Source organism: Chlamydotis macqueenii, chromosome 16 (assembly GCF_036417535.1).
Source record: "Chlamydotis macqueenii isolate bChlMac1 chromosome 16, bChlMac1.mat, whole genome shotgun sequence".
Taxonomy (NCBI): domain Eukaryota; kingdom Metazoa; phylum Chordata; class Aves; order Otidiformes; family Otididae; genus Chlamydotis; species Chlamydotis macqueenii.
In genome coordinates this window covers 15193726-15217580 of record NC_141571.1, presented here as the reverse complement: position 1 = coordinate 15217580, position 23855 = coordinate 15193726, and the positions used below count along the sequence as shown (strand labels likewise).

Below are 23855 nucleotides of genomic sequence, written 5' to 3'. Positions count from 1 at the left end.
AATGCTCAGCGCCACGGGCCTCCGGGGACCCCCGAATGCGCAGGCGCAGTGTGGGGAGGGGGAGTCTCGCTGCCGAAGTGGCGTGAGACTTTGGCTGGAGAAGCCGGAAGTGGGGGCGCGGGGGGACCGGAAGTCGGTGGGGTGTCATGGCGGCGGCGGAGTAGGGGAAGGGGGAGCTGAGGCGTGAGCGGGGAGGCCGGGGCCGAGTCAGGTCGGGAGGCTGCTGGGGGCTTCGTGGCGGAGGGGAGAGAGTGCAGGCTGCCCGGGGCGAGGTGCCACGCGTGGGCTCCGTGAGGTCGAGTGGGCGCCGTGGCGGGGGAGGGCAGAGCCCGGCCTCTCCTCGGCCTTTCTCGTCGCCTTTCGCCGCCTCTTCGCTGCAGGAGCATCGCCTGCTTCCTTCCGAGGGAAGAAGCGGGACGGTGGGGTGGATGGTAGCTTCTGCGGACAAGAGCTCGTTACCCAAAAAGTTGCTCCTTTTAAGTGAGCTCTTTGGATGTGTTCTGAGCTCCCGGAAAGGGCGCAGTTGAACGCACCCGTGTTTTGCTGAGAATGGATGAGGAGAGCCTGGAAGCGGCCATTCAGACCTACAATGCCCAGCTGCAGCAAGTGGAGCTGGCTTTAGGGGCAGGCCTGGACCCGTCGCAGCAGTCGGACTTGATCCAGTTGCAGGAAGATTTAAAGCAGCTGATAGAACTGACTGAATCCAGCCTGGTGTCTGTTAAAAAGAGCAAACTTCTGGCTACGTTAGATACAAATGCCGCCTCCTCCTCTCCGGCAGGTCTGGAGCAGGACGCCAACCCGGAGAGCTCTGCCCACGATGAGGAGTACGCTGCCTTTAAGGAAGCCATTGCTGAGCTTGGAACCGACAAGAAGCCTTCAGCTGATAACGATGAGACCTCATCAAGGGGGGACAGAGAAACTGGTGACAAAAATGAATCAAAGTGCAGTGAAGGGGAGGAGGAGTCTGACAGAGAGGAGGAGGAGGAGGAACTGAGTGGAATGAAGGTTAAAGCCCCCTACTACAGTTCCTGGGGGACCCTGGAGTACCATAATGCCATGATCGTGGGGACAGAGGACTTGGAAGACGGCAGCGCCGGGGTCAGAGTGCTGTATCTCTACCCAACTCACAAGTCTCTGAAGCCGTGCCCGTTCTTCCTGGATGACAAATGCAGATTCAAAGAGAACTGTCGGTAAAAAGAAAAAGGAGTGGGAGGGGGGCTTGTGTCCTTCCTGCAGCTAACAGCGTTGTCCTTCGGAGGGATAAACCTCCTCTGGAAGGACCGTGTTTGGCTTTTGTACCCAATGACATTTTTCCCTGTTGTTTTTGTTTTTAAAAGTGTTATGGTAAGCAGTGGCATCGGTTTGGCTGGTTTCTGCAGCTAATGCAGAGGCGAAATGGGAAATCCTGTGGGAAAGCCGCAGAGATTTTACATAATCACTCGAGTGACTAAGTTAATCATCGGTTGAGTGTTTTAAAATAAAACTGCAGAGCTTCTCTGTCGATAGCGCATACATTCCAGTTGCAGAGAGGCTGTAGAGGCTCCGTTCCGCAGAGCTTAACGAGGCGAGGCCTCGAGCAACCCGCTGGGTCTGTGGGGTCGGTTGCGCTTTGAGCAGCAGGGTGGACCGCAGCCTGCACGTCGCTGCGGTCCTGTTTTATCTCAGAGGGCTTGTGAACGTTTTTACTGGATGTGTCACTAGCAAAGAAAGCTTCATGCTCTGGGGTGGGATGCGTGCTTTGTTACACGGCCTAAATAATACGCTTAAGGTGAAAAACAGATAACTTGTGTAATTGGAATAACGCGCGACAAAGCTTCCGTAGTTACTGGTGAGGATTCATCACAGCTGGCAGCTGGTTTGCATTTCCTTTCAGGAGAGGGGGCATTTTTACGTTAAACCTGCTCGAATGAGGCAGAGCTGATTTCTCTTCCGCCTTCCCCGGCAGGTTTTCGCATGGTCAGGTGGTCTCCGCGGAAGAGCTTCAGCCGTTTCAGGAGCCGGATCTGGGCGCGCTGGAGGTGGGCTCGGCCTGCCTGGCGAAGCACAGCGATGGAATCTGGTACACTGCAAAAATCACCGGTGAGCCGCGCGCGGGGCTGCTTTGCTGGGCTTCTGTGCGGAACGGGAGGGCTGACGCTCGAGTGAATATAAAGCTTGACGGAAAAACGTTGAGTGTGTAGCTGCATCCTTAAACTGACAGAGCTGGGAAAACGCTCTGAGTTTTGTCAGGCTTGGGAAGGGAATGGGCGGGGAAACAGGAGAGCGTTAGACAAAAAGGAGACGTAAGAGCAGGAATGTGGAAAGGAAATGACTGCGGAAGGGAAGAGGCAGGTGTTGCAGGAATTTGCCTGCAGATCAGGTCAGAATTGCAATAATCAGCACTTCCTTAAACGAAAGCTGGAGGAGGTGGCTCTGCCCATCAGCTGCTGATACAGGCTTCCCCGTGTCCTGGGGAGGGTCGGGGTTTAGCCTCTCTTCCCGTCTTTCTTTGACTGTTGGCAGGTCAGAGCGGCGCAGGTTAACTTCTCTTTAATTCTATTTCTGAGCAGCCCACCTTCCTTCATTTTTAGAAAGAAACCTTTAAGTGTCAGCACAGGCATTGTGGAAAGAGCTTTTCATCGCAGTAGGTGTTTCTCCCTCCCAGAGAAAAATCTAAAGCACAAAGAAAAAGCAGAATGTTTTAAAACACACGTTCCTTGGACCTTCCCCCCGTCCCGTGCCGTTCCACGGGAGCTGACCCTGTTTTAGAAAGCCCCCTGCCAGTTGTGCCTTGGAGACTGACTTGAGCTCTTGTTCCCTGTTTTTCCCCCTGGAGACATCGACAGCGGGTACTACACTGTGAAGTTCGATTCCTTGCTGCTGAAGGAGGCTGTTGTGGAAGGAGATAGCATCATTCCCCCCCTGCGAAGCGACGACGCTGCCGACTCTGCCGAGTCCGATGAAGACAGCGTTGATGATGCTGGTTACGCTAAAGGTAAGAGTGGGGACGGGGTGAGCCGAAGCGGTGCCTCGGTGAGGCAGCAGTAACTGCCGTGCCCTGTTTTGTTACTGGAAGCTGGTACAGAGAGAGACCAAGTGACTTCTTTGAGATTACGCAGACCGCGGTGTCCCTGTGCCCGTGCCAGTTACGTCACAGGGACAAAGTTGTGTCCTGCAGCTCTTTAATTTAGCCTGATAGACAGCACTGCATCCTAATAACGCAAAATTAGCATTGTGGCCTAGAGGGCCTCGTGCCAGAGACGTGAGCTGGATGCCCAGAGGACGTATTACGTGCCGCAGTGCCAGACTTTACTCCGATGGCGTATGTCAGTCTGTATCGCCAGCCTGGAAGGAAGGAAAGGAAGCGTACGCACGTCTGGATGGTTCTGCCCGGAACTGTCGAGTGAGATCTCCCATTTAGGTGACTCGCTACGCAGTGCTCGTAAAAGGTGACGGCTCAGTAGGGACCAAGTAAGGCTGGAGGAGCTGCTGGATGGTTCTAGGGTGGGAGAAGGACGTTGTACTGCCTCCTGAGGGGTTTTCCTGTGGTGTGCCCGCCCCAGGTGGAGCTTTTGCCTAGCAGCTTTGTTTCTGTGTTTGATTCTTCTCTTCTGTGCCACAGTGATAGATTCAGGAGTTCCGGAGAGCGGGGAATGGATTCCTGCGTGCAGTTCCTCTTTCGGCGGCTGGGAAGCCCATACTCGTGGCATTGGCTCCAAACTGCTTGTTCGGATGGGGTACGAGTTTGGAAAAGGTAAGGGGAGAAGGCGGTCCTGGCGGCGTGAGGGCCTGACTGCCACGTCGTCTCGGCCTCCCTAGAGCTAGTTAAGAAAACCAAGACTTTTTGGATGAATCTAAAACTTTTCTTTGCTGAGGGGCCTGTTAGCTAAGGCTCAAGCTGGGCGGTGAGTCGCCTGCGTGGAAGTGTTCGAAGGAACGGGTATTTAATCGAAGTGCGGGCGTAGCGCGCACCAGCCCCTGTGTGGCAATAGCAGAAATTGGGGGCGTTTGGAGCCGTGGTCAGGTTCATGATTAAAGCCCTGAGAACTGTTGTATGAGGTGTTCAAAGGCTTTAGGTAGAAGGGAACTGATCTGTGAAGCTTCTGATGTCTGTGTCAAAGCATCTCCTGGCTCCAGACGCAGACTTCAAAGCCTGCTGAACTAGCGTCTCACTGCACAAATTGTGTTGAGCCTGGGGGCTTGAGGAGGGCAGCCTGCTGCCTGCGTTTGTCTCCAGTTTTCCCGGAGGAGCCAAACCAGTTTTAAGAAAAACCTGAATTGAGAAGCTGAGAATGTCGGGCTGAACCTACTTTCACAGAAGCCAGCCTGGCAGATGGCCTCGGGCGTTTGACCGCATCTCTCGGCTGTAGAAGGCTCCTGTCGCAGCGTCCGCGTCCGCCGTGCTGTGGCCTTCGCCGCTGCCCTTGCCTTGGGTGGCGGTGGCGCCTTTTTGTACCTCAGAAGCCCGCGTGCTCGTTCTGAGCCTGGGGCTGTCGGCGTGAGCTTGTGGTGGGAGGTGACTCGAGAGGGGATGTCCTGGCTTGCGGTAATCGCTTGGTGTCTCTCCTCAGGGTTAGGGAAGAATTCAGAGGGCCGAGTGGAGCCGGTGCAGGCTGTGGTACTTCCTCGAGGGAAGTCCCTTGACCAGTGTGCCGAGGTGCTTCAGAGGAAGAAGCAGGGGAAGCTGGACCCAGGGAAATCGAGGAAATGCCGAGCAAAGGGAAACGGCTCTGGGCAGTTCCCTGCGGGCCGCCGTAAGCCTCCCCACAATGTGTTTGACTTCTTGAATGAGAAACTGCGAGGGAAGAGCAGTGGGGAGAAGGCTGGAGGGATGGCACTGCCGGAGAGGAACAGCAAAGAGATCTACCACGCTAGCAAGAGCACCAAGAAGGCCCTGAGCGTCCGCCTCTTCCAGACAGTGGAGAAGATTGAACAAACGCAGAGGGATATCAGAGGCATCCAGCAGGCCCTGGCACGCAACATCGGACGGTAGGAAAACGTTCTCTTTGGGACTGTAGGGTGAACTGAGACTTCTTGGTGCTTCTGGGAAGGGGTGGGCTTGAAATGAGGTGTGGGAGGGAGGAGTGAAACATACCTGGCTGGGACCTAGGAGGAGCTGGAGGAGAGAGACTTTAGCCTGTGCTTCAGAGCAGCTTGGACACTGGTGGATGTGTCCGGGGTCCTTTGGCTGGAATTCAGGCTGTGGCAGAGAGGAGCTCTCTGAGAAAAGGTGCTGGAGTCCTTTCCTTCTCGTGCCTGTCTCTGCGTGCTCCTGTTGAGCATCACAGGAGGACGTTTTCTAGCCCAGATTGTGCTGAGCATCAGGTTCTTCCTGGCTTTCAGCAGGTCACTTGCGCTGATCCCACAGGAAAGGGCACACCCCCCTGGGATGATGGCAAGTCTTTGGTCTTATCCCACAGGATGATATTGTAATTTTTTTTTGGTTTTCAGGCACAGCATTGCTACGGCTCAGCTGGAGGAGAAGCTGGCTAACGCACACAGGCAGCTGGGGCAGCTGCAGGCCCAGGAAGCCAGTCTGCAGCGGGAGCAGAAGAAGGCAGACACGCATAAGAAGATGACGGAGTTTTAGTCTCTGAGGAAGGCGCTGGACTGCAGTGATTGTCCGTCTAGGCAGCCTCAGAGCCTGGGTCAGCTGTCCTGCTCCTGTGGGCCTCAGGCTGCCCAGCCCAAAAGCTGGGCTGAAAAGCACCAGTTTCTGAAACTGGATGCCTCTGAGCTCTGCTGGGAGCGGGAGGCGTGCACACCCGTCCAGGCCTGGAAGCATTCGGCAAGCCTGAGCCTTGTGTAAGGACTAGCGACAAGAAATACGGTTCTCTGCTCTCTTGCACGCTTCTTTCCTCTGTTATCGCTGCAGTAGCACCTCCATCCAGAGTCGGTAGCTACTGGGGTGGTAACGTTGGCTCCGAACCAGCTGAGGAGGGGCTTTGAAAGCCCCACATCCTGCCATCAACTGTGGCTTGTGTTTGCAGCCAACTGACGAGCGCGAGTGGCGGCAGGGTCCCGAGCACATTCCGGTGAAGCAGGAAAGGCTTCTGCTGGGTGAAAACAGCAAAGGCAAATCGCTTCAGCTGCTCTCTACCCTCTGGTGTTTGCTGTGGGATTTATCTGAGAACTTCCCTTTTTCTGGGGAGCAGTTCTTGGGAGCCCCGGTGCGATGGGTAGAAAACTGGCAGCTTGGAGGGGGGTACTGGTGGCCTCGAGCATCGGATTTCATCAGTGTGGCTGTAAGAGTATCCCTGGGACATGCTGTAGCCTAGCTCGTTGCCTTGGCATGGGAGGCTGCGTGGTTCCACAAGAGGAGTGCCAAAGCTGGGGGAACAAGGCAGCAGAGTAACAGATTCTCAAACCTCCTAGCTAGGAACAACTCCCCAGGGAACCTTAGAATTTTTGCCATCGCTACTTGAGTTTTTCGGTCCTAGGCAGCTCCCTGAACACAGGTCCTTTTATTAAAAATCCTCAGGACCCAGACCCGGCTCAGACTGGGCCCCGGATGAGCACAAAGATCAGGAGGGCTGCGTGTGCCCAGCATGCCGCCCTCTCCGCGGCAGAGCTCCAGGCTCCGCTGGAAGCGCAGTGCCCTTCCCGGCAGCGTGGTCAGGCTTCGGACAGGAGGGATGTCGTCTCCCCTAGGTTGTGTTCTGCGGTGGCAGCAGCCGGTCCTTGCCCCAGGGGAGATGGTGGTTTCATCAGACTCGGTTTCTGGTGGGACTTGTGTGGGTTCTGGTGGGACTTGCTTCTTTTTTTATTTAAAAAAAAAAAAGTTTGCAATTTCATGCCAATATCTTAAGAACATGTTTTTTTTTTTTTTTTCTTAATTTAAGAAATTGGTTTCATTTTATTCTGTGAGTCATTTTTCTGATGAAAAGTTTTGCTCCTGTAGTATCACCTTTTTTATCTATTCCTAAGAAAACTTACGAAGCCGTCACCCTAGGCAGGGCTGCACCTACTTGTAGGGTCAGGCTGCCAAACTCACCAGAAAAATCTAAGGCTGAAGGAGATACGATCAGAGTTCAAGTCATGTGGGATTCAACGTTGCTGCAGACACACCTCAGAAAACCCAGAGCGCCAGCGAAAATAAACGAGATGAACGTCTTGAGGAAAGCTGTTGGAGTGACTCTGTCCCCCTGGAAAGCGCTTGGATCCGGCCGGGATGGGCACCGTGCAGATGTGAAAGGGGGCGTGGGCTGCCCGGGGCACTGCAGCGTCCGTCGGTTTCTAAACTGCCCGGACGATCTTCGTTGTTCTGAGCGCGTGTTCTCCACGCGCTGGGCTTGACTCGAGGGTTTGACAACGGTTGCTCAGTGCCCTTCCCTCACAAGTGGCTGCTTGTTTCCCACACTCGAGCGGTGACAAGAATTAATGTCTCCAGCAACGAGTGCTCACTGAAGTGGCCCGTGGTGCGCTGAGCTGGGTAGAGCAATCTCTCGGGTTGGTTTTGTGCTCTGATGCTATTTAACATCATCCTCTCTTTAAGAACTGGGTGTTTTAGCCCTGTCTACTGGCTCAGTCGTATTTTGACCCTTCCTTGAGATTTCCACAGCCTCGCTCGTCTGACTTGTACTCGAATAGCTGCTGCCTCGCACCCAAGGCGGGTCACGTCCCTGGTGAATAAAGTCGGGTTTTGTTTTTTCCCCTCTGTCCTTGTAAGGCGTTGTTCATTTGCAAGGTAACGATGACGTGCGGCGACCCGTTCTTTCCTTATGTTCACCTGCGGCTGGAGAGCCGGCGCTAAAACCGGCTGGGTGGGGAGCGGGGCGCGGCAGAGGGTGCTCTGCGTGCGGGGTGCCCGCGGAGCCCGTCTGCAGCGCTGCTTGGCAGCCGAGGCGGGGAGAAACCCAGCCTACCGTTGGGTGAAGGCACCACCTCTGCAGGCCAGGAAGCGAGCTGCGGTGTGTGCTGCGTGCGATCTGCTCGGGGCTGTCTGCTCTAGACGGAGCTGAGGAGGAGTGGGAGAGCTCGGATCACGATGTTTGAAATGTTCGGGAGTTAGGAGGAACCGCGGGATAAAAGAGACAAAATTCTGCAGGTTGGCTGGCAATGAAGAGAGCATGATCGGATTCCCGCTCCTCACGCTCATCAGCCCTTGAGTCTCTGCGCAGTAAGTGGTGGTGGCTTTCCTACCTGGCAAACCTGGGTACCTGCACCTAAACCGGGGGATGAAAAATACTTTAAAAACCTCTGGTCTGTACAGAAACTGCGGCGGGGTTGGAGATGCTGTTGCAGCTAGCTAGACTGGACAGGCAGGATTCCTCCTGCAGTGGAGAAGCATCGGCTGGGTTAAACTTTCGGTCGGCTGCGAGGAGGGCTGCAAGCTGTGTGCCGGTTAATGCTCCATGCTCTGGAAGGGACTGGGCTTAGAAAGGAAGAGAAGGTGGCTGAGCTCGGCAGCGCTGCTGGGGTCCCGTGGCTTGCGTCTCGAGGTTGAGTGGGGACCGATGGCTTGCGTGGCGAATGAGTTGTTGAGTTCAGGGGTGTGGGGCATTGCTTTGCTCAACAGAAAAATTCCCAGTTGTCTTGCGGGGAGGAGGACTGGATTTTTTGCTTGTATGTGGAACAGCTCTTGGGGAACTGCTGAGCTCCTGGCTGCAGGTGAGGAGGCTTGAGAGAGCGTGGTCATTGAAACACTGTAAATCTGAAATTCTGTAAAACTGCTGAGTTTCTGGCAAGAAAAAAAAAACACTGTGGTAGGCAGGTGATTCTCGAGAGAACATGCATCTCCTTAACGCGCCCATCCTGCATTTTGGAGTCTGGCTTCCCGTGACTGCAGCACCGAGGTCGTGCCAGAGCCGGTGTCCTGCCGCCCCTCGGTTCTGCAGAAAACCTCTAGCAGGTTCTGGACTCCTAGTCAGAAGCGCGGTTCTCTGAGCGTTTCCAGCGGTCGCGGAAGGGTGGGAAGAAGAAAAAGGCTGAAACGATGTCAGCCTTGACCAAAGCCGCGCGGTGGGAGCAGGCAGGTCGCTCCCCTTAGGGTTTTAAAGTCATATTTTCTCAAAAGCTGCTCCAGCACACGAGTAGCGACCAGGACCGTTACTGCGAGCGTGCATCCAAGTTTCGTGACGGCGTTTAGAAATGTGGTTGGCCCTTTCTAAATGAAACGGCTCCAGAGGAGTTTGACACCGAAATCTCTCCCTCCCGCTGCAGAAACGCAGCTGGAGAAGGTGAGACCTGTGCCTGCTCCGTGTTTGAAACAGTCTTAAAACTCACTAACCGTGGCCCGTGGCCTAGGGCGGATTCGGTGTTGTTGACTAGCTGTTACGGGGCTTTCCCTTTTCGTAATTGAAAAGGAAAAAAAAAAAGATTTACTTCTCCTTCTTGGGCCTTTTTTTCAGTACAACTCCCCAGGGTGCCTGAGCTGTCTTTGCAGCCATGCTCGCAAGCGCTGATGGAAATCAGCCTGTCAGGCTTGTCCTGGTTTCTCGCAAACGCGCTCGCGGTAGTTTCGTAGACTTTCTTCTCGTCGCTCTGCGCCGAGCGCTCTGTGCGGTTTTATCTGGGTAGATGAATCAGAGGCCGGGCACAGTCAGCAGCAGCTCTTAATGTGACAGTAAATTTAATCTTCTTTTCACGAAGCCCAGCTGAGAAACTTGCGCCTTTTGTAGGAGTCACAAAAACCTCCCGCGCCCTGGAATAACAAACCAACTGCGTTTGCCGTGCCTGCGCTCGGGTGTCACAAAAAGCAGCTCTCCCCTCCTCGGCGGGCCCTGGGCGTGCGTCGCACATACGCAGCGGCTGCGGCCGCGCTCATCTTCAAAGCCATCTTGGCTCGCGGAGCCAGCGCCTTACGAAATGCCGTCTGCTGCGTCTCCTGCCCCTGAGGACAGCCCCGGGACGGGGAGATGTGGATGACTTTGTTGGCAGGAAATTCAGGTGCACCTTTCAGGAGGTCTGTTTGAGACTTTGCCGTGTGAACAGCTCAGTCCTGCCTGAGCGGCTCAGCCAGGCGCTGGATTTTCCTCTCGGATTGGTGATTCCGGGAGAGCCAGCGTCTCGTCCCAAAGTGCCTCCTCCCAGTGACTGCCGTGCCCGAAAGAGCGTGGACTGGGCGTTCCTGCGGGTCAGAAACCCAGGAGCAACCAGCAGCCTCCTGCCCAAGAGAAAGTAGGTCAGAAGAATTTCTCTGTATTAATTTAAACTTAGGAAGCCTCTCCCTTCATTCTTCAATCTTAAAAATTCAGAGGTGGAGAATCCCCCCGCTGCGGGACAAGCTGCCTCGCGTGTGCCTGCTGAAAGCTCCCGCGGAAGGCCAGCTGCCGGCCGCCGTACCTCGTTGTAGTTTTGCCTGCGGAACCTCGCAGCCTGCTCAGCTCTGCCCTGAGCGCGGTGGCTTCGGCCGCCTGCGATCCCGACGCTGTAATGAGCTGAAGGAGTTCAGCCAGGGCTGTCTGAAGCGACTGCAGGTAATCCTCGTAATTAACGTACGCCCAGGCAGAAGAGCAGTGTTGTCTAATTAAACCGTCGTTGGGGAGGGAACAGCTTCCCTTCCCAGCTCTGATCTGAGCCAGTCCATCCAGCCCAGTTAGTCCCTAAAACCTCTCTGTCTCGGTTTCCGCGCTGGAATAATTGCTCTGCAGATGTTAAGGCTTCAGCGGGGGACGTTTCCAAGGACGTGGGAAGTTCTCGGAGAAAAGGGTGCTGCCAGCGGGCAGGGACTCGCTGCTCGGTGGGGCAGAGATGCACCAGCGACGCTGCCGTGTGACGGGGGAGCGGGGGCGCGAGGTCGGTCCCTCCGCGGGCGCAGAGCCCGCTCGCCCTTGGGCCGGGGCTGCCGTAGCACCCGAGGTTCACCCGACGCGGGGCGGCTTCTCACCGGAGCTCGCCTCATCTTTCCCAGCCGGATTTCAGGCACGTAAGAAGGTAAGAGGTGTGCGGCGTGCCCCACGGGCTGCGCGTCCCCAGCGGCGCCGGTGGCGGCTGTCCTGCTCGGCTGTGCCACCCCGATCCAGCCGTCTGGATCAGTTATCCTGGCTTCTTCGAGCCGTGCTGGGAAACTGCCTCGCTCCCCCTTCGGACCGGGAAAGGCGTGGGATCCTGATGGGCCGGGGAGCATCTGATCTCTCTGTGTCGGGCTCCCCGGCACCTTCCCACTCTGCTCCGCTTGCTCTGGCCTCGCCGCTGCCGCGGTTTGGAATGGGCGCGTGGAGGAAGGCCAGCTTTGAGCAAGGCACGGCTTTTTCTTCAGGTGGAGGACAGTGGTCGGAAGGTCAGGCGTTTTCTGCTCTCGCGGGGCGGCGCGGGGCGGCTGCAGAGCCGGGGTCGCGGTGCGGGGGTCTGTCCGTGCCGTGAGCTGGCCCGTGCTTGGCCACGATGCCGCAGCTCCTGGCCCCAGCGCGGGTTGAGCCGGGATGCTGCAGGGAGCGAGCCGGGTTCCCGCGAGAGCAGAAATCACGGTGGGGTGTGCGGGGCTGGGCTGGGCTCAGCCCCCCGGGAGTTCGGCGCTGCAAACTGGGGGACACTGGTGACGCCGGCAGCACTGTCGCTCCCACCCGGGATTTTCTCCCCGGTGTCCCATGGCAGGGGTGGATGGGGCTGAACCCTGTGGGGCTCAGAGGGGGAGAGGGCGAGACCCGCTGCAGAAGGAGGGTGTCCCGGTGCGGGCAGCCGAGGGAGAGGAGGGAGAGGCGACGGCGAGGCTGAAGCTCGCCCCGTTTCCGGGAAGCTGAGTCATCTGTTTGCCCATCCCGTCGGGGCCACCCCACAGCCCGCGCTGAGGAGCGGTGCCACCCCTGTCCCGCAGCCTGGGGCGGTGTCCCGGTGTCCCCAGAAGGCACACAGGCATTTTTGGGATGTCTCCAGAGGGTTTTCAGGGCCCCTGGGCATCGCCTTCTCAGCATCTCAGTGGCAGCTTGAATCCTGTTGGGTTTATTCCGTGGAGATTTTTTTAAAGAAGAACCAAAATCAGAAGTTTTTCTGGGGAGTGGCAGAGCTCTCACTGCGGGGTGTCTGCACCGGGCTGGCCAGAGCAGCGGAGGTGTCACGGTCACCCCCGGGAGGGCAGCGACTGGCCAGAAAATGGGGCCCCTGGCGCAGATCCCCCTCTCCAGAGCACCCAGAGAGACCCCCTGCCCAGGGGGCTGCACTGCAGGGGTCCCAGCAAGCCCCCCAGCCACAGATTGCTGTTGCAAGCCCTGGTGAGCCTGGCTGCACCCCAACTTGTGTTTTCTCTCCCCAGAACTTGGCCCCACAGCTGTGTCGGAAGCGAGTTCCCCATGGCCGCGGCCGGTGGCGAGGGGCCAGCGTGGACCCCGCTCCTGCCAGCCGGTGCTGCGCTGGCCCTGCTGGGTGTCCTGGTCTACCTGGGCGCCCTGTGTGCTGCCTGCAGACGGTACGTGCTGCCCGCAGCCCCTCTGCTCTCCCTCGGGGCTGGGGTCCCCTCGGTGGCGTTTGGTGGCTGCCCCTGGAGACCCCCGGGATCTGCTGCTCCGCTCGCGCCCAAGCCCCGGCTGCAGCCCCCCCTGCAAACTGGCCTGGCCCGATCCTGCACCCCCATCCCTCGCTGCCCTTCGCTGCACCCCTCGCGCCCAAAGGAGCCGGGACCAGCTGGGGACAGGGGCCGTGGTGTCGCAGGAGGAGCCCGGCGGGATGGGCGATGGGGCGATGCTGGGGACACCGACGCGGCTCAGCGGGGCGCAGGATGCACTTGAGCCCCCAGCCAGCGCGGACCCTGCTGCGGGGCTGGCGAAGGAGCGGGGTTGGGGGTTTGGGGGTGCCGCTGCTGCAGCGAGGGGCGATGCCCGTCGTGGCCAGGTCGGGGTCCCGGGGCACCTGCTCCTTGTCCGCCCGCCCCGCGCTCATCCCTCCTCTCCCGGCAGCAAGGGCAGGAAGAAGACGGTCCCTCCGGACGGGGTGAAGCTGGTGGACGAGGTAAGCGCGTGCTGGGGCCGAGGGGTCGGGGTCTGCCCCCGCTCCCAGCTGTCAGCCTGAGGGTGTGCGTTCCCCCCGCTGCAGTCCCTGCTCAGACAGACGCAGCTGCGGTCGCTCAGCAGGTCGGACACCAGGCTGCATGAGCTGTACCGCGTGAAGGCCGGGGATGACGGTGAGTGGCCGGCGAGCCAGTGGCCCTTGGCGGGTGCCCGCGCTCCCCGCACCTCCCGGCGAGCGCGTCGCAGCGTGCGCCCATGTGCCGCGGTGCCCGCGGGGCGCCAGCGCAGGGGTCGGTGCTTGCTGCATCCCCGCATCCCCCTCCTCTCCTCTCCCCGCAGCCCAGCGGCCGGCCAGCCTGAATTTCCCCTGCGTCGTGCCCCCCTCCGCCGCGGCTGACTCCCTTCACAGCTCCGGCGTCAGCGTCCTCCTGCACCGTGAGCTGCCCCAGATCCCCGGCCCTGCGCCCCCGGCCGCCTCCCCGGCCCCCGACCAGACCTACTCCAACCTGCTCTTCGCCCCGCTGCGGAAACCGGTGCCGGACACCGTCTACGAGTGCCTGGCGGTGGGGGGTAAGGACGCCACGGTGCCCCCCGCGCCCACCGGCACCCAGGTGTCCCCTCCGCGTGCCAAGCACGGGGCAGCCGATTACGCCTGTGTCCGGAAAGTGAAGAAGACGATGCCGGCAGAGGCGCAGGACGGGGCCGTGGCGGGGCCTCCCGCAGCCCTGCGGTGCTGGGACGGCGAGGGCGATGCCCCCCGGGCCAAGGTACCGCTCGGGGTGGGGGAGCGCAAGGACGAGGTGTGGGGCCGGTGCTGCGGGCAGTGGATGGGGCACATGGGGGGACCACATAACGCCCTGACACCCCGTAACGCCCGTGTTCGGAGCGGGGTGTCGAATATCTGCTCCCTTTCTGGTGGAGCTTTCAGGGGGTGCAGGATGGAGCCAAGGACCTGGGGGCAGGCGATGCCCCCGGTGCTGTGCTCCGTGCCCCACAAAAGGCTCCCTGGGTTGTGGAAAAAGCGGGATCCTGTGGTGAATCCGCAGGCGGGATCCTCCTGGGTGCCATGGGAAGCTGGGGAGAGGAGGGACGTGGGCACGGGGATACCCCGCAGGGGGCAGGGATCCCCCCCAAACACCCACCTTCGTTTTGCAGCTGGAAGAGATGTACTCGACAGTGTGCAAAGCCACCAAGAAGAAAACCCATGTCCCTGCGTCGTCCCCGAGGGAGGCGGGTGCTGGGTGGCCACCCCCCCGCCGCGAGGAGGGTGCCCCGGCCGGGACCTGGTCCCTGGCAGCCCAAACACCCCCCGACCCCTGCTACGAGTCCATCAGCGACAGAGCCTGGACTGCTCAGGGCCGCAGCCCCGACCCAGACTATGAGGCCGTGGACGTTCACTGGAAGAAGGCGGCGAAACGGGGGGACAAGCCAGGGAAGCCCTGCGCCCCTGAGAACTTGTATGAAAGCGTGGGCGAGATTTGGGCGGGGGAGTCCCGGCGAGGCTCGGCCCGGATGGCAGCCAACGGGCTGGAGGTGTACATCACCAACCTATAGCAGCCCCCGGCAGCGGGGTCCTCCCGTGGCACGGGCCCTCTCTGGCCGGATGCCATTGGGGAGGGGGGCCGAGACCCCAGGGTCGGGCGCACACGAGCCCCGTGCCGGCCGCATGGCTGCACCCCCGCAAGCGCTTTCCGTAGAGCTTTTACGTTACTTTTCTTTAAGCATCCTTGTCCCAGCCCCGCCCGGTGCCAGGAGGTTGACGTTGGGACGCCCTGAGGTGGGCAGTTTGGGGGTGCTGGGGGCCACCTGGGAGCCCAGTGGGACAGAGGTGATGGTGCTGCCACCAAGATGGGAACTGTGTTGGGACCAGTCGTGTTTTGGGATGGGCTGCAGGCCAGCCCCATGGCCCTGGGCAGCAGGATCAGGCCCCTTCATGAGTGGGGGTCTCCGTCCTCCTCGCTCTGCCTGGGGGGAGAGCAGGGCCCCGTCCACCCCCGGGAAGCCTGGAGCAGCTTTGCTCCGGTCACCGAATGTCCCTGGTTCTGGGGCGCAAGGGGCGGGCTCAGCTCTGGCCTCCGCTGCCCACTCCCACTTTTGGGACCGGTACAAGGGTGCCTCCGTGAGCAGCCGTCTCCCAAACACCATTAAAAGGCTGAGAGGGGGCGGGAGAAAGTGCTCTTAAACGGGATCCAAACCCCTGCTTCTGGTGGGCGCAGCCCCGCAGCGGTGCCGGTGTGGGAGAGCAGCTTGACGCAGCGCAATTGAGGGGGGGGGGGGAGGGGGGTGCAGCCGTCCTGCACGGATGGTTTTTGCGCCCTCGAGGTGGGGATGTGTGGCCGAGATGGGGTGGCCCATCCCAGAGCTGTGACGTGCTCTGGGACCCTGCGCGGGGCCGGTGGCGGAGCGTGTTTGCGCAGCGCTTGCTGCCCGCTCCCCTCCGTGGCGCTCCCATGGGTGCCGTGGCCGTAGCGGGTGCCAAAAACGCTCGGGACAGCGGGGTACGCACCCGGAGCCCTCGGACCCTGGGACTCAAACTTTCCTACTCTCCTGCCCGGGGAGAGTTCGGCACCCCTGCCCCACGGGACGCGCGGGGCGCTGCGCCTTGGGGTGGCTGTGAGGCGGCCGATGGTGGCCCCAGTTTCATGGGACGCCGCACGGCCGCTTTGCGCGGGTCCCCACCTGGCTCCACGGCGGCCTGGCGCCGCGCCGCGCGGCAGGCAGGAAGCCACGTACCCGCCCTCGGTGGCTTCACCCCCTCCGTCGAAGCGATGAAAACCCAAAACAAGGCGCTCGGCACAACCCGTTGCAGGCTGAGGACGTTGGAGCCGGGAGGCGGCTCGAGCGCTCGTGCCGCTTCGTCAGCCCCGCGCGCGGTGCCAAACCGCAGCCGCTCGAGATAGAGGAGCCGGCCCCGGCAGCTGCTCCCATCCCCCTGCGAGATAAGGGCGCCGATAGAAAACGGCGCGGGGCGGCTGGCGCCCGTGCCGCCGCGCTCTTCCTGCTGCCAGCCGCGCCGCACCGGCGCGTGGGCTCCTGCCCTCGGCCGCATCCTGCTCCCCGTCCCACCCCGCAGCTCTCCGGCCTACCACCCCAATCCCCTGGGAGCTGCCTTTGGGCAGCCTGGGAGCACCCTGTCCTTGCGGGACCAGGGCCGCGTGGCTCCCCAGGGCCGGTGCTGCCCATGGGGGTCGGGATGTGGGCATCGCTGCGCCGCTTCCCTGGGGAAAAGCAGGCTCGGCAGGCCGTGGGGCCGTGCCGGGGCTGGGGACAGCTTCTGCTCTGACGGCCAAAGCGTCTCCCAAACCCATCCCAACGGCAGCGGGAAAAGCCCTGCGTGCAGGGCTGCCCGGTCGTTTCCCCGCTCCGGAGAGCTGGACCTGCGTTTAAAGGCGAGAGCAACCCCCCCAGCGCTTGGGGCAAGGGAAAAGTGCCTGGGGCTCCGGCCGGAGGCTCAAAAACCGGGCGGCGAATGAAGGATCCATCCCAAAAACATCGCGTGGAGTCTCGTGGGCTGGCCGGCGAGGTTGGGGCCAGTGTCGGAGTGAGAAGAGCTGGGGACAGCCGGGTGCTGGGGCCCGGGCCTGTGGGCCCCTCGCCCCTCATCGCCGGCCGGGAGCCCACCCAAGGCCTGGCTTCCCGTCACGCTGCGAGGGGAGGGCGCTGCGAGGGGACGGCACCGCACAGTGCAGTTCCCACAAAGGGCAGCGAGCAGCAGCCCAGCGCATGCTGCACGGAGCTGCGTGCCGTGCGGTGCCGCACCCCGTAGGGTGTTGCATGGCGCCGCCTCGTGCATCGCACGCTGCAAGGTGTTGCACGCTGCTGTAAGGATCCGCGCCCCGTGTGGCTCTGCACGCTCCGTGGCTGCATGCAGCGTACGGCTCTGCACCCAAACCAGCTCTGCACCCAGACGGCTCCGCACGCCGTGCCGCTCCGGACCCTGTACGGTCCCATACCCCACACAGCTTCACGCCCCGGACGGCCCCGTACCCCATACGGCCCCGGGGGGACAGATGGCGCAGGCAAGGCCCCGGCTCCCTTTGCGACTCCACCCCGGAGCCGGACACCACCGCTCAGCCTGGAGCCGGCCACAGCGAGGGCATTTGGGTACCACGGGGGCACCCCCCAGGGATGCCGGACCCGGGACGCCGCCCTGCAGAGCCACCCCGCCTGGGAAGTTGGGTGGGGAGGAGGTGGGCTGGTGGCACCGAGCCCTTGTGCAAGGGGCAGGCGATGCTCGCAGGCGATGCTCGCGGGAGTTGCGCAAGACCGAAGCTGCTGGAGCGGCCAGCTCGGCGCTTGGGCCGGCGTTAACGATTAAACCGGAGCGAGGGGCGGCCGACGGAGCCACTGCCCGCGTCCCGCTGCGGCGGAGCCCCGGCTGGTGACCGTCCCTCCGGGGGCTGGAGAGGCGGCATGCCGGCCGCCGGTGCCGCGGGGGCCGGGCCGTAGGCTCCTCCGGGGCGGCGCTAACGAGGGCCGCGGGGCCAGGGCCCAGGACGGAGCTGCGGGATGGGGACGAAGGCTGCTCCGACCGCGCTCCTCCTCCTCTGCTCCCCACCAGCCACTGAGGATGCTCCTGGTCCCCAGTCCCTTGGCCAGGCACGTGGGGTCTTTCCCAGTTTGCTGCTTTTTTTCCACACTTACAAAAGCACCTGGACCCCAGGGTGGGGGTGACACCCCCCCCAGCCACCCCCGAGGGTGGGGGGCAATGGGTGGCCAAGGGCCTCGGGACCCCTGTCCCTCCGCCAGGCTGGGGGCACTGCCCCTCAAGACGGGGGATCCCCGAGACCCTGGCCCCAACACCCCCACGGCCCTGAGCCGTGTTGGGGGGACGGCCAGGGGGGGCCAGGCAGGGGCCACCAGCCCCCGCCGCCGCCCGGACTCTGTCCCGGCCTTCAGGCTGCGGGGCGGAAAATCAAACAGCAGCGGGGCCTGGGCGGCCCCACGCCAGCCCCCGTGGGACCGCGGGCCTGGGGGCACGCGAGAGGAGAGCACGGGTTTGGGGCCAGCCCGAGCACCCCGGTACCCCATGTACCCCAGGAACCCAGGTACCCCACACACCCCACGTGCCCCACGCACCCTGGTACCCCACACCCAGCCCTGCCGTTCGGGGTGCCTTTCGGCAGCGGCTCCTCGCGGCGGGCAGCGCTGACCCGACGCCATGCGGGGCTGGGGACCCCATTCCTGCTGGGAACAGCTCTCCCTCGCCAGGAATCCAGCGATCCCGCCCCGCTCCCCCCCAGCAGGAGGACACTGTCACTTTTGGGGGAGCCCTCTGACTTCCAGTGGGTCTGAAGCTTTGGGGTGACGTTGGGGGGATCCCTACCACTTTGGGGGTGTACAACTTTGTGAGGAGCTGTGCAGCCTCTGGAGAACCCCTACAGCCTATCGAAAGGCCTCTAACTTGGGAGGGGCGGGGGGGGGGTGTAACTTTTGGGGGGGACCCCGCGCGTTCTAACTCTGTGAGTTTCAACCGCGGAACTTCGGAGGAGCTGTCGGAGTTCCGGGGGTCCCCGAACCGGGGGGGGAACTCTTCGTTCCGCCCGGTAAGAATAAAATCGGAACTTTTTTGGGGACACCCTGCAACTTTTGGGGAGCCGCCCCGGGTTTGGAGGGCGGGGGGCACTTTGCGGGGTCCGCCCGCCGCTCCCGGAGGTAACGAGGGGGTCCGGGCTCGCCGGTTTAAGGGGTGTGGGGGGGGTGGGTTTAGGGGGGCGGCGGAGGGCGGGGCGGGCGAAGATGGCCGCTGCCGGCGGGGGCGTGCCGCGGCGGGGGGGCGTGTCCCGTCGAGGGGCGTGTCTCGGCGCGTAAAGTGGCAGCTCGAGACAGCCAATGGAAAGCGGCGAAAGCGGCGGCCGCCTTCCAACCCGCGTTCTTTGACCAATGGCGGCGGGCGGAGGGGGCGTGGCCTGGCCGGCGCCGACACCGGGCCGAGCGCGGCGGAGCCCGCTCCCCCGCCGGGCCCGGCCGCGGCCGCCGCCGCCGCCGCCGCCGTTTCCCTCATGGAGCCCCCGCGCCCTCCCGCGGTGCTGCTGGCCGCCGCCCGCCGCCGCCGCCGCGATCCTCCGCCTCCTCCTCCTCCTCCTCCTCCTCCTCTTCCTCCCGCTCCTCCTCCCCCTCCCCAGCCCGGCGGCGGCGGGGCCGCCCCGAAGGTACCGGGGGCGGCGGCGGTGACCGGGGGAAACGCGGGAGGGGGGCGGTGACAGCTGACAGCGGCCCGCCCGAAACTTTCCCCGCTGCTAAAATGGCGCCGCTCGGGGATAAACTTTGGGGGGCGGGCGGGAGGGGGCCGGCGGGGGGGGCGTGGGGGGTGTGTCCCCCTCCCCGCCCCGGTGCGAACGGGAAATCCCCTGGGATCGGCTCGGAGCGGGAGGAGGGTCTGCTGGGGGGGATCCGGTGGCTGGGGGCAGCCGGTGGCCTGGGGATTCGGTGGCCAGGAGAGGGATCCACTGGAGATCCAGTGGCCCAGAGAGGGATCTGGTGGCCTGGGGGGAATCCAGTGGCCCAGAGAGGGATCCAGTGGCCGGGAGATGGCTCCACTTGCTTGGCAAGGGATCCAGTGGCCTGGGGAGGGATCCAGTGGCCGGGAGATCCCACGAGCAGGAGAGGGATCCAGTGGCCAGGAGATCCAGTGGCCTGGAGAGGGATCCAGTGGCCGGGAGATCCAGTGGCCGGGAGATCCACTGGCCTGGCAAGGGATCAGCTGGCCTGGCAAGGGATCCAGTGGCCCGAAGAGGGATCCAGTGGCCTGGCAATCCAGTGGCCCAAGGAGGGATCCACTGGTCTGGGGAGGGATCCCCCAACTGCCGGTGCATAATCCAGTGGGTGCCAGCGCCGGGCACAGCCTGGCAGGAGGGTGCTGACCGTTGGAGGAGTCCCTGCTAGGTCCCAGCCACAGCCTGGTGGGATCCATTGGGATCTACCCCAGAGAGACCCCCCGGGAGTCCTTGGGATCCACCGGGATTCCGGCCGCAGCCCTGCCTGGAGGCATCACGCCGGCTGCCCTGGGCCACTTGCCCTCCTCGCCGCGATCAGGGGAATCCCAGTGGGATCCGGTGCCCGGGGGATCCCCCGCCGCTGCCCGCCCATCTCTCCCGCAGATTCCTCTCCCCTGGCCGCCGACGGGAGCCGAAACCTGGCTGCCACAGCTGGGAGAACCGCTGCCGCGCCGGGAGCCGGCCAGCCGCGAAGCGATGCTGCGGGTGCTGGACGCCGGCTTGGAGCGATGCTTGGCGCTGCATTCGGCGTACATCCCCGTGCCCCGCCACAGGTAGGACCACCGCGGCGGCGGGATGGACGACCGTTGTGGCCACCGCCTTGCTGAAACCTCCTGGTTTCGCCGCGCCAAGCCGGGCTTTTTTATTTTTTTCTCCGTTGGCTGCAAAAGGAGGACTTTGGCCGCTCGGCCGCAGCGGCGGGGTCTCTGGCTGTGACCGGCTGACCCGTGTACGGCAGCACCGAGGGCTCTGCCCGGCCGTGGCCCTGCCGGGGTGGTGAAGCAAGGTGCCACCTACGAGCCCTCGAGCCCTACAAGCCCTTGCTGAGCGCCGCAACCGCTCGAGGGCTCAGAAGGCATTGCCCCTCCCCAGCACCACATTTATCCCTCCCCACAGCACGAGAGATTTGCAAAATGGCTTCTGTTGCTCCTGACCTCTCGCTTTTTTTTTTAATTTACATTTTTTTTTATAGTTTTTTTTTTTTTTTCCACTTCAGGAAGTTGTTTGGCCCAGCCAACAGTGAGCAAACCCCGTGTTTCTCGGCGCTCGCGGCAGGATGCAGGTGCCGGTACCCTCCGGCGCGGCGCTGCGGACGCGCAGGGTCCCCCCCCCGCCAGTGCGTCAGAGCGGGAAACAGCGGCGTTTTGGCTGGTTCCCCGCACCGCGGGGTTTCCAGTCTGGGTGGCTTCGCCCCCAGCACCGTGTGGCCACGTCCCCCCACCTCAAACCACCCTCGGGGTGGGTGCAGACGCGATCGCTCTGGGTAGGGGGTCCCAGCACCTCGCTGTGGGATGGAAGGGGATGGAGAGTCCCAGAGAGGGGGCTCGTCCGGCCGCGCCGCAGCCCCCACTTCGCTCTCCCTGGCAGGAAGCTCTCGGGCAAGGCGGGCATCGACGAGGTGATGGCAGCCACCGTGCTCACCAGCCTCTCCACCAGCCCCCTGGTGCTCGCTCACCCGCCGGCCACCCCCGCCCCAGGTAAAATCGTGCCCCTGTCCCCACCCCACCCCATCCCTGGACACGTGTCTCATGGCAGGACCTGGCCTTCCTCCTTCTCCTCCTCGCCAGAGCCCAGCGGTGAGGTCTGGAAGGAGGCGCCCGCCATGTCCTCCAGCTGCAGCAGCAGCAGCAACACCAGCGGGGACTGGAGCTGGGACCCGCCCAGCGACCGCTCCACCCCCTCCACCCCGTCGCCCCCGCTCTCCAGCCACGTCCCCAGCACCTTCCTGCCCGCCCCGCTGCCGGACGAGGGCCCCGACGAGCCCGACGGCACCCACTTCGTCTTCGGAGAGCCCATCCCGCGGAAGAGGAAGGTGGGATGGAGCTGGGGATGAGGCTGGAGATGATGGTGGGGATGGGGATGAGGCTGGAGATGATGGTGGGGATGGGGATGAGGTTGGGGATGATGATGATGATGGGGATGAGGTGGGAGTCGGGGATGAGGTTGGGGATGGGGATAGCGAGGGTGGGGATGAGGATGATGATGGGGATGAGGTTGGGGGTGACAATGAGGATGATGCTGGTGATGGGGATGGCAGTGGGGTTGGGATGGGGATGAGACTGGAGATGATGGTGGGGATAGGGACGAGGATGAGGTTGGGGATGACAGTGGGGCTGGAGATGAGGTTGGGGTGGGGATTATGCTGGCGATTGGGTCGGGAATGACGATGGGGATGACGCGGGGACGGGGCTGCCAGCCTGACGCCTCCCTCCTGCAGAACTCCACCAAGGTGATGTTTAAGTGCTTGTGGAAGAGCTGCGGCAAAGTCCTCAGCAGCTCCTCAGGGATGCAGAAGCACATCCGAACCGTGCACCTTGGGTAAGTGCCTGGGGTCCCCCCGACACCCCCAGACCCCTCCGGTGCCGCTGCGGGGTCCGGCCGTGCAGGGAGAGAGCCGCCCCAGCCGGACCCCGCTCCCTCCGCAGCCGCAAAGCCGACCTCGAGCAGAGCGATGGCGAGGAGGACTTCTACTACACGGAGCTGGACGTGGACGTGGACTCGCTGACGGACGGGCTCTCCAGCCTGACACCCGTCTCGCCCACCTCCTCGGTGCCGCCCGCCTTCCCCGGCCCCGAGGTGCAGGCTCCGGTGCCGCCGCCGCTGCCGATCCCCGACCCGGCGCTGGCGTCCCCCCGCAGCCCCCCGGCCCCCTCCGGCCTCTGCCACGTCCACACCGACCACGCGTACCAGGTGAGCGGGGTGGGCCGCGGGGACGGAGGGGCTGCTGCTGCGCTCTGCCCCATCGCCGTCACCCTTCGGGGGCCCCGGTGACGCGGGGCTGCGTCCCCTCTCTTGGCAGGGCTGCCCGGCCCCACCGCGGCCGCCGGCGCCCCCCGCGCCCGCGCCGCTGCCGCCCAAGCTGCCTGCCGTCCCCAGGTGAGCCGTCGCCGTCCCCTCGTGTCCGCGCGTGTCCCCCACAAGCTCTTGACCCCCGTGACCGGCCCCTCTGCCCGCAGGAGGCCGCGGGGGGAGGCCAAGAAGTGCCGCAAGGTGTACGGCATGGAGAACCGGGAGATGTGGTGCACGGCGTGCCGCTGGAAGAAGGCCTGCCAGCGCTTCCTCGACTGACGCCGCCGCGGCCGCGGCCCTCCCTCCTTCTTGCACATTTTGCACTCGAGGTGCCTTCGCGCCCCCGCCCCCACCCCCACCCCCGCCACCCCGGGGCCCCCCCAGACTCAGGGAACGGCCCCCCCCCGAAAGCTTTATGCACACAGCCCTCCCTGCCACGGAGCTTGTGTCCCCCCTTTTATTTTTTCCTTTGAAAATAAGCTAAATCTACCCCGCCTTGCCGGCACCGCGGCGGGGGCTGGCGGGGGGCAGCCCCCTCCCCGTGCCGAACCGGGGACCCCCCCCGGGGCCGGGGGCCACCCATCACTCAAATAAGCTGTGCCTGCGGCTGGCGGGGGCTCGGAAAAGGGGGTGTCCGTTCCTGCCCCCGCCACTTGCTCCCGGGGGGACCCCCAGTGCCCAGGGCAGAGGTGGGCGCCTGCCCCCCTCCCCTTCCCCCCCCCGGGGGTTTTTACTCTTTCTAGCGTCGGTTTTCTCTACTTTTCGTACCGGGGAGCAGCTGCTCCCGCCGGGGCGATGCTCCGGGAAGTGCCTGCAGGAACGCGCCCATTTGCACTAAGCCAAACTGCACAAAGAGGTTTCTTTTTTTTTTTTTTTTTAATTTTGTCCCTTCTTTTTTTTTTTTTTCTCCCCCCCCCCCCCGTGTGTTTTTATTTTTTAAATAAAAATATATGAAAATTCATATTTTTAAATACTCCCTCGCAGGGCACGGGAGCGCGCTGGCCGCGGCACTGCGGCAGCGTGCTGCCTCCCGCCCCGGGCGGGGTTTTAAGGGGCTTTATTCCCCTCAAACCCCTTTCCCTGCCCCCAAAACCCCCGTTTCCCCCCAAACCCCGTCTCCCCTCTCCTGTCACTCGCTTGCCCGGGGGCAGTGGCTCAGGCCGGGGTTTGGCCGGGCCCCCCCCTCCCCACGCCAGGCTGGGGCACCGCCACCCTGCCCAGCCTCGCACCAGGGCAGGACCCCCCTTGCAGGGGGGGCTCCCTTAGCACCAGGGACCCCCCCCCGCTGTTTGCGGGGTCCCCCCCTTCGCAGGGGGTCGCACAGCTCCAGCCCCACGGGCCGGGCCGGTGCAGTGCCGGGCTGGGCCCCTGCTTGACCCCGCCGCAACGCCGACAGGGATTTGATGTGTCAGATCCAGAAGAAAAAAAAAAAAAATAAATATTTGGAAATTTTTTTTTTTTAAATTATTGTGGTTCTTTACTTACTTTT

The 23855-nt window shown here is 62.8% G+C and overlaps 3 protein-coding genes across 4 annotated transcripts; all 3 read left to right on the top strand.

Moving 5' to 3' along the window:
* Positions 1-206: 206 nt before the first annotated feature.
* On the top strand, positions 207-7636 carry ZGPAT (zinc finger CCCH-type and G-patch domain containing). The gene is made up of 6 exons (XM_010116365.2): positions 207-1190; positions 1946-2079; positions 2816-2974; positions 3602-3733; positions 4551-4968; positions 5431-7636. The coding sequence occupies exons 1-6, from the start codon at positions 550-552 to the stop codon at positions 5567-5569; spliced, it is 1623 nt and encodes a 540-aa protein (XP_010114667.2). The 5' UTR covers positions 207-549; the 3' UTR covers positions 5570-7636.
* A 379-nt stretch (positions 7637-8015) lies between these two features.
* LIME1 (Lck interacting transmembrane adaptor 1) lies at positions 8016-14841 on the top strand. Its single transcript, XM_086760901.1, has 6 exons — positions 8016-8098; positions 12170-12322; positions 12810-12861; positions 12946-13033; positions 13200-13627; positions 14016-14841. Exons 2-6 carry the CDS (start codon positions 12207-12209, stop codon positions 14412-14414), a joined length of 1083 nt encoding a protein of 360 aa, XP_086617027.1. The 5' UTR covers positions 8016-8098; positions 12170-12206; the 3' UTR covers positions 14415-14841.
* A 3963-nt stretch (positions 14842-18804) lies between these two features.
* Positions 18805-23819, top strand: SLC2A4RG (SLC2A4 regulator). 2 transcript variants are annotated; one of them, XM_086760634.1, is made up of 8 exons: positions 18805-19012; positions 19961-20130; positions 20945-21054; positions 21145-21389; positions 21795-21895; positions 22003-22267; positions 22377-22453; positions 22534-23819. In XM_086760634.1, exons 1-8 carry the CDS (start codon positions 18863-18865, stop codon positions 22643-22645), a joined length of 1230 nt encoding a protein of 409 aa, XP_086616760.1. In that variant the 5' UTR covers positions 18805-18862; the 3' UTR covers positions 22646-23819. The 2 variants fall into 2 exon arrangements, with proteins under 2 accessions (XP_086616760.1, XP_086616761.1); XM_086760635.1 differs by lacking the exon at positions 18805-19012 and adding an exon at positions 19587-19681.
* The last annotated feature ends 36 nt before the right edge of the window (positions 23820-23855 follow it).